At 34.4% G+C, this 9,747-nt stretch overlaps 1 protein-coding gene and 1 pseudogene across 2 annotated transcripts in view; one reads left to right on the top strand and one right to left on the bottom strand.

The window, feature by feature from the left end:
- The first annotated feature begins 1,463 nt into the window (after positions 1-1,463).
- Positions 1,464-1,582, top strand: LOC148518358 (5S ribosomal RNA; annotated as a pseudogene).
- Positions 1,583-3,729: 2,147 nt separating this feature from the next.
- SYNDIG1 (synapse differentiation inducing 1) overlaps positions 3,730-9,747 on the bottom strand; it is a 387,838-nt gene continuing 381,820 nt past the window's right edge. For both annotated transcript variants that reach the window (XM_088477355.1, XM_088477356.1), the window contains exon 4: positions 3,730-7,844. In XM_088477355.1, coding sequence (XP_088333481.1) covers positions 7,686-7,844 — 159 coding nt within the window. In that variant the 3' untranslated portion in view covers positions 3,730-7,685. The remainder of the gene's footprint in view (positions 7,845-9,747) is intronic.

Raw genomic sequence — 9,747 nt, 5'->3', positions numbered from 1 at the left:
TATTCTGTATCTATTGTTACTGGTTGGGAAAAGAAAATGGTGCTACCAAACTCATCATTAAAATATTAGTTAAGAGAATTTTTCATAGACGAAAAAAAGGAAAGAGATGAGAACTACAGGTGCACTCAGGGGATTAATTAATTGAAGCTTACTTATTAATGTCTAAATCTACTGTATACTTAAAATGTAACCTTTATTTTGGTATGTTAAAACAGTTTGCAATCATTACAAACTTGAAACACTTGAATTATAGTGAAGATTCATGACATAAAGTGAATAAATAAAGTGACGTTTAAAAACAATGATCACTGTGTCTTGTCTTATTTGTTAATTTTTATTTTTTGTGGTATTTCTACTGTTTTATATTCACAGTTTCAGTGATCTGGGGAAAAGACATGTCAATTCTTATTTATGTCGTTATGCAGTGTGGTTGGTATTTTTATTTTTGTCTGTAATTGGAACAAAGTAAACTTTTAATTTCTCTGACTTTATACTTGTGTCTTTCGTGATAAACTAAGTCTGTTATTTTCTCAGACTAGTCATCTATATTTGTATCCAAATAGTAGAAGTATTGTTAGAAAATGTATCTCTTGTATCTGTTTGATACTTTTATGTAATTAGGTATGTTAGATAATAGCAGCTGTGGATGATATTCTACCTTATAATTGTATTATTTGGATAATCGTATCCTGCTTGTTATATATGCCTTGTATATAGGCTGCTTTTATAATTGCAATTCCCCTGTTTTGTTTTCCCCTCTGCCACCCGTTATCACTGAGACATGCGGTTTTCGTACAACTCTCTGTATGTGGACTGTGCACTATGCTGCTGTCGTATGTACGCACTTGGCCTGGGGTCTCAGCCGCCTGCTGTCATGCATGTGCACGCGGCTTGTGTGTACTAGATCCAAGTCCCATAAGCTGGACTTGTGCTTTGCGTGTCGGTGCTGTATCCAGAGCCTCTGATTTGGGCTTCAATACTGCTACAAACAGTCTGTGCCCACTCTCTGCCACTCGAGTTAAGCTGAGATGCGGGTACTGTAAAAGTGTATACTTCGTTGCTATTCTTTTCACACTACATTCACATACATTTGTTTGACATTTTCAAGATACGGTGTGATAATTTGCATATGTACATTTCACCAGATGTCCGGCTTCATGAAGCCGGACATCCAGTGAAATGTACATAGGCAAATTAACTTATATTCAAAGCTATCGAACATGTCAAATTGGGAGAAAGAGGAGGCGATTTCAGCAATAAGTTGTCAAAACGGGAGATGTTCTGGATTTTTGAGCTGAACACCCTAACTCCGATGGGTTTTAATGACAACTGCGAGATGGCTCCTTTTTTATAAACAAATTAATTTTAAACTCTTTTCGATTTTAAAATATTTGTTTTAACAAGTCATTTGAAATAGTTCTAAGCCTGAACCCTTTTAAAATGATAAAATAAATGCCTACTTCATCTACAGCCATACCAATATGTAAATGCCCAATCTCATCCGATCTTGGAAGCTAAGCATAATTGGGCCTGGTCAGTATTGGGATGGGGGACCTCCCAAGAACACCAGGTGCTGTAGTCATAATATATGCATATAATAAATCTGGTTTCATAATTGGTCAGGCTCTGAGTCTTATTTCATCCTTGTTTTTTCAAATTGTAAGTCTCCATTATACTAAGATGCATATATGTAGGTTCATGTAACCAAATATTAACTATGTTTTTTGTCTTTAATGGACAAATGTATGAGATATTCATTTGCTTATATCAATTTGAAATATAAATATTATCGGTTCATGATAAGAAAGTCTGTTAGTTATAAATAAAACCTTATGGGTCTGTGTTGTATTTACGCTTTCTAATCATTATTTTTTTGAATACCTAGGAATCAACCACGAGACACCTTTTATATCTAGGAAAAACCATCCCATAATAAAAACTCTTGGAAGGATACAGATGTCATAACAATGTTTTTATTTAAAAATTGCCATATATACAAATATCTGACATAACAAAATGGTCCACAGAACTAAATGAGAACCCAGTAAATTGGCCGAAATAATCATAATAGGACATAATAAAACGGATTGTCAAATGTGTACAAAGAATCCAAAAAGATGGCTGCCACTAAATTTCTATGGGAACAAGTGCACAACAGATCTACAGAGATGAATCCAGCAAAATGGTCTAAGTACACATAATGGGATACAGCAAAATGGCCACCACCACTAGAGAGTCTTAATGAACATATGGGATCCGAAAAGATGGCTGCCACGGAATGTCTATGGACAAATAGGTTAAAGCTCGTTTTTTTGTACATGAATGGCAATGTTACTTGCTAGGGCCCTGATGGAAAGGGCACAATATGAACTATAGTTGTTAGTCCTATGGATAGACACACATCGATTGCTATGTGCATTACATAGCATATTCAGTACCTGGAAGTGATGTCACACTAAAAACCCCACCCCTTAAACTCAGCATATCAAGCAAAGGGGTATAAATACAGGGACACAGCACATAATGGACATCCCCTTGAAGAAGTCTAGAGAATAGACGAAACGCGTTGGAACAGTGGAATCCAGCCTTCGAGAACCTTCTTAAAATTGAGATAAGCTCCATATTTTCTTCTTTGGAAAAAAATACTTTTTAAAGTGTTTTTTTTTTTTCCATTTTTTATATTTTTTTTATATTTTTCTTACTTGATGTTTTCCAAGTTCATGCTATCTGTGCAAACCTTTATTGCAGTTACTGTTGTAATCTTGAAATAAATTGTATACCTTTTTTAGTAAAATCAGCACATCATTGTGATTTTTATATATGCACGTATGCACCAATGACACTTTAAATGCACCAGAACACTTTATACTGCTATTAGTACTAATTCTTATTTTTAATATATGTTTTTTGTGAAATTTGCACTGATTATTGCACATATACACTGCAGCTTGCAATGTGAGAGTGGTTGGAATATACCCTCAATTACTCAATTAATTATTTATTTGCACAAGGCACGTAGCACTTTCAGGCGCTCCATATCAAATCCATTTAATTATATATATATATATATATATATATATATATAAAGCAAAAAATTGAGAATTCACCAGAATTTTGAAAAGTTAATAAAAATTTATTTATTCCATGTACATCATACCACAGACATCAGGCTTGAGGAGGTATCTCAATGTTTCGGTCCATATAGGACCATCCTCAGGAGGCACAACCACACAACAATTGCATCAGGGCAAACAGCCCACCCTGAAGCTGGCTTCTGGGTGGGCTGTTTGCCCTGATGCAATTGCTGTATAGTTGTGCCTCCTGATGATGGTCCTATATGGACCAAAACGTTGAGATACTTCCTCAAGCCTGATGCCTGTGGCTGTAAAACCAACACCCCTACAGTGCTAAAGTAAGCCCAATAAACCAAAGGTGTTAAACACAGTAACAGTGAACAAGTGCTTAAAAAAAGTACAATATGGAGATAATTTTCTTGCTTTTTTGTATGGTAATAAAAATTTGGAAATTACTATTGCTCAAGTAAAATATGAATTTAATTCACTGTGTGGAAGGAATATGCATTAATTATACAGTATGTATGCAAATAAATGTAAAGTACATGATTTAATATCCATAATTAGGATTAAATATGTATTTAAAACACAGTAAAAAAACATGTTTTGTGATTTGATATATACATTTATTCATTAATCAGTTTTGGTTCTGAAATTTAATACAGGGCCATTTTAAAAAGTTCTGACATAACAATGTAATTCATACGTTAAAATGCAATTGTTACAAAAATAAAGCAAAGTAACATAGTTATAGCTATATTTTGTCTAAAGTACTATGTAGACATTCACAGTGTTACATGTATTGGAAGTTATGATCATGGGCTGTAAGAATTGTATAAATGTATGTTGTAAACAAGAATGATATAAACACAGTATACTAAATTCTGAAACAAGTCTGCTGGAATTGTAATTTTTTACTCTTTATGTTAATAATGAGTGTTTTTACTCGGGAAATGTAATACTCGGGAAGTGGCATTTTATACAAGTACAATAAATAAACCAATCAAAATATTAGGATTTTATATATATATATATATTTTTTTTTACAAATCTTTCAGATTGTTATACAGATTTACAGGACATTTACATTCACACTAAACCGAAATAAACCCAAAAGCTGAAACCATAAATATATTATAATTATTATCTGTAAACTCAACTTACATTAAAACGGCTTGTAATACAAAACAAATATGTTTGCATAAATGTGTCCCTTCTGTCTATATAAAATATTTTTTAAAGGAATTTGAGGTGATAAATATGGAGCGCCCACTATTTAGAGCAGATGGGATATTTGCAGAAAGTGTAGATGATACAGATTTTGCTTTACTGTACAGTATCTCTTTTTTTATTTTTTACTATATTGAAAAAAGTGAAGAACATTTGGATGTTCCTTAATTCAAGGAAAACGACAACAGAAATATATTTAAAAAAAAATGGTAGCTCTTTGAGCAGTTATTTGTACAGACAAATGCATGAAAATAAATAAACACTATAATTACAGTATCTATTTTTTTTAAATGTACGCTTTTATTTATAGGGCACTGTCATATTATAGATGTATAGACAAATTAAATTTCAAGTTGACATTTCCCTTTTTCATTCATTTATAAGTATTGCATAAGTCCATTGTGTTTTCAATTCTCACTGTATTCCACTCATGGAGCCTATCTACAGTACTGTAGGTTACAAACAACATTATCAGTCACATAGCAATAATTTGAACAACCTATTATCTGCAGCATAGTGAAAAGTGACAGAGCTGAGACTGGGAGACCAACTACAACACTAAACCTGGGGACAAAAGTTATTTTTGTGCAACATGTTACCTTAGAACTATTCACTGAAAAAATATGCCTAAATATATATTTCATTTATACACCATTTGATGACGGCCTAATTACAAGAAATTGTAATTAGACCGTTATATTTTACACTTGAACAGAAAGGATGATGGGATAACAAGATTGCTCACTAAAGTATCTGATTACATGCATAGTACCATGCATCATTACATTACTGCTGTTTTGTAGTTTAGTAAGTTGCAGCTTGATAATTATTATGAGTTTTTGTCTGTCTGCAATTAAAGACACCACAACTTAACAGAAATCTTTAATTTGAAGGACATAACAGGCTTATATGTCATTGGAGATAAATCTGATTGGCAACTATGTATTGGATAACCACCTATAATTATAAGATTTTTAAGTGTAAGGCATGTTATGAAAGAAGAAAGCATCCTGATGTTAATAGTATTATGGCTTCCCAAAGTTACTCTGATGAGTGATTAGGATTAAGAGGCAGATAGCTATCTGCATTTGGCACTTAGAAAGGATTTTGTGGTTACTGTGCGCTATGTATATTATATAACATAAGGGTGACATGTAAATTGAAACTATCACTGAAATTTAAATAATGATTATATAAATCTATGGAGCATATTTAATAATGGGTTGCCAGAGCAATGATTTGCTGTAACCCCTAGCAACCAATCAGATATCAGCTTTTTATCAGTTTAGATTAGACTAATGAAAGCTTAATCCTGACTGGTTGCTATGGGTAATGTCATATGTTTTACAAGTTCTTTTTGGCATCAGTTTACAGATGGATTTCAATGGATCTTATTAGTTACTATAACTTAACTGACTTTAGATTTGCCTCACCATCTAAACCTAACAGAAGTACTTAGCACAAGTAGATATTAAGCAACAATGGTTAATTATTACTTATTTTGTTCCCTTTCGCAAATAATATGCTTTTTGCCACAAAATTTAATTTTCAAAACCAACAAACAAAATGAGATTAACAATGACATTTGTTGTACATTTGCAACCTGTTAAAACAATGCAGATACAGATGCAAAATCTGAATGAGTAAACAATTTTGTTGACTGATTGCACTGTACCTATTTACATATTTTTTATTCTTCATTAAAATAATTATTTCTATCTGACATACTGTGTTTGTTGAATCAGTGCTATTTTTAAAAGGCAATGCCTTCAATGTGTCTTAATTTTCTGGTAGCACATGGATGGGTTTGTCAGATTTACAGATTGCAAAAGATTCACATTTGCAGGTACAGAGCTCAAATAAAATTTCACTTTCAGATGCGATGTTACCAAAAGCATCATCGATAAATCATTTATTTCACCATGGTACCTCAGCATAGGCAAAATATTCCCTCTAGCCCGGGCATACTGATTCATCTATAAAGATATACTGTTGTGCTGCCATCTCTAGCAGACCTAAGGCCTGGCAATGAACCTTTTGGAAGGGCAGTGTCATTTGTATGATGCATACAGTATATCAGTGGTTCCCAAACTTTCTTGGGTTACAGCAATAGGGTAGAACGTGTGTTGCAAGTGGGCAGCGGGTTGTATGACACATGAGAGAAGAAGGCAATACCACCTGCAAGTGCGCTGCGGTGACCCTGGATTCCATGGCACTCAGTTTGGGAACCACAGTATATAATGCTTGATATACCGTATGTACTGTATGCCAAATATGTTGCATGTATATGTAAATATTGGTGAAAAGAAAAGGCATAGGATTATATGTACAGTATGTTTTTATTTTGTAAAATCTAAAATGGCTGCTTGTATCCTGAAAACAATTTCAAAATATAACTTGTAACTTTTTCAAGCTCTATATTTGGGGATGACTTCTAAAACTATTTTCAAATATATTTTCTATTCACATTCTCAAAAAAAAAAATAGAAAAGAGGACAAAAGTTAGCAAACACAAGATGGGGCCTCCAGCATACATCCGATTGCCGTTTCCTGGAAAATCATGACCTGAATGGGAACTGCTGTATATAGAGAAGTCAAAAATGTGACATCACTTGATTTACAGTACTATGACTGTAATGTACATTACAAATGATGCACATGTTCAATTAATGCTGCTCCCTGCCTATATTTCTTTCAAATTTATTGTAAATGTAACGTCGCACTGAACAATGCTTGTTTTTCCCGAAACATGCTTCATATTGTTTTACTTCAACTCATTCAAAAAAACAATGTTAACGGAGGTAAAACATCTTATTTTAAGTTATACAGGATAGGAATCTCATGCTGATTTAGTGAATGTAAGGTTGCTTTATTACTAAGAAGCCTGGGGCAGACTTTAATTGATTTCATCAGCCCATGAGAATGATCATGTTGTGTCCTTCGATTTATATATTGCTGTAATTCAGGGTTTACAAGACAGGAATGCTGGTTTACAATGGAATGCATGAGCTGCATTCATCTGCTGTGAAGTCCCACTAGCAAACAGTTACAAGAGGTGAGCGACTAGGCTTTAATGGTCACGTCTGTTAGTAAATGTAACTTTTCTGGCAGTTTGGACTTGTCTGGCTGCTTGGCACAATTGCAAGACAGGAGAATAAGAAATAAAGTAACCCATGATGAAAAAAGAATGTACATCCAAGAATGACTTGAAAAGGATTCAATCTGTAAAGCAAGATTCTTGTGGAAGTCAGCTATTGACCCTCTCTGCATCTCCATGCTGTAACAACTTGCAAAGTTCAGTCTTGTGCGTCTCTCTCTCTCTATCTCTCTCTGTATAAGAGATATATATATATATTTTTTTAGTCAAATGCTTGTTATAGTTCATAAATGGTTGTTTTTGGAAAGGTAGGCTATAAGTGCTACAGCCACGCCAACATATATTCCTGTTCCTATGGTGATAGACAGTACTGCTAAGAAGAGTGCTCGCCGGGAACTGGAACTTGCTTGATGAAAGTCACCTTTAGCCACTGCTTTGTTGGTCTGTAATTAACAAAGAGGAAAAAAAATGAGTTGTACTTTGAAGAAATGTTTTTTTTTTTTAGATGAAAGTGACATTACACTACAAAGTTACATTTTGGTTACATTTTGGCTTGAATATATTTTTAAAGCTCTTGTAAAATCGTGTGCACTGCATGAGGAGTTGGGACAGTCTGATGTTACTGCAGCCAGTTAAAGTCATTACAATAGCAGCAAACAGGAGTTTTAATGGAGCGTTTTCTTTTGTTATTTTTTAAACATTTTTCAAATAAACATTTATTTAACAAAAAAACTCAGTTAAACTCTCATTTACTATTTACATTATAAATAAAATATTCAGATATTATTTGGTCCATTACTTTCTACATGGTAAATAAAAAGCCAACCTGAAAATATCCATAACATATGACACTGCCTACTATGGATGACCATGGCAGGAGTCCCCAGGACCCTTCTTCAAGCCAGCCTGCCACAAGCATTTTCCACCACTGGCTGTTTATACGTTATACTGTCACAATGTCGACATTACAGATTTAGGTTTATGCGTTAGAGCTTGGGTTAGGCTGCGGTTAGGTTTAGGGCTATCACAGTCGAAAAATGCCTTGTTGACATGCCGCCGGCCGACACGGCCAATGTTGACATTATAACCATGTCATCACTATGACCATGACAATACCATGCATGCCGACACATCACACATCGATACACCATCTGGGTCGACACTCTGAATGTCAACACCCATACCATGTCAACATTCTGGTGACAGTCCCTTGTGATACGTGGCCACACCCATATTTTACCACGCGCCGATTTCTACATTTCCATACCCCCACTTCAAAATTCCTACTTCGACCACTGTTTGGTACTGTATATCAGGAATAAAGTTCAGAAACTCTAAATCCATATTAATAATTTAATATACATAAAAATAAACATGAAATATAGCAAGGAAGTCACTATGCAGTGCAAAGAGTAATAACCAATTATAAAATTATATAATTTTATAACAATAATACACCCCCTGTGTATATTGTCTCACAGTTTATATTGCCAAGCAGAAATGCAAAATGATAACCCCCATGTGCGTTTCAGTTTACCCCGTCCTCCACCCCTGCTCCCTTCCAAGTGCTCTATATCATCCCCCAGTTCTAAGTTCCATTCCTAGCTAGAACCTATAGTGGGTTGAACTAATTTTACAAAAGCGAAAAAATAAAAATGAAAATTTGTTAAATGTTTCCCCAATTGTATAATCTAAAAGTGTAATTAAAAAAGTTTTCTTCCGACATTATTCCAAGAAAGATCTGTGGACCTTATTCAGAGTCGGTCGCGAGCGCTGGGCCATCTTGACCATCGCGACCATCTCCCTTAGCGGTCGTTAGAGCTGTGGGTGTTAACCCACAGCCTAATGACCGACATGGAGGCGATCGCTTGCATCCTACGACCGCCTCTGAATGAGGCCCTGTGTGTGCAACGCCCCCTGCTCACACACACACACACAAAATGAAGTTTGCTTAATAAATAATAAGTTATACTTAGCAAATCTGATTTACAGAAAAATAATTTGTCCCAGACATTTGTCAGGGAAAGGGGGTAAAATGTTATTACTGTAGGTTGTTGGCAAGCAAATCAATCAATAGAAACAAAGTAATATATAGTAAAATATGTACATATTCAATATAAAACTTTGAATGTATCCTACTGACTTTAATAATTGAAGTGAAAACAAAGTAAATGCCGGGAGAAAATCCATAATAGAATAATCTATTTGGCAAGTGTACATTTATATCCATGGTTACCAGAAAACCCTGACTTCCATTCCTTCTTTTTATAGCCTTATACAAACAGGTTTTTGCCAAATGAGACGTGTAAGACAACAAGCGTACTTGGCAGCCCATATATATGAGAT

This window comes from Taudactylus pleione, unplaced genomic scaffold (genome assembly GCF_031769625.1).
Source record: "Taudactylus pleione unplaced genomic scaffold, aTauple2 ptg000201l, whole genome shotgun sequence".
NCBI lineage: Eukaryota > Metazoa > Chordata > Amphibia > Anura > Myobatrachidae > Taudactylus > Taudactylus pleione.
Note: the sequence above shows the minus strand (reverse complement) of the source record. Positions and strands in the feature narration are given on the sequence as shown.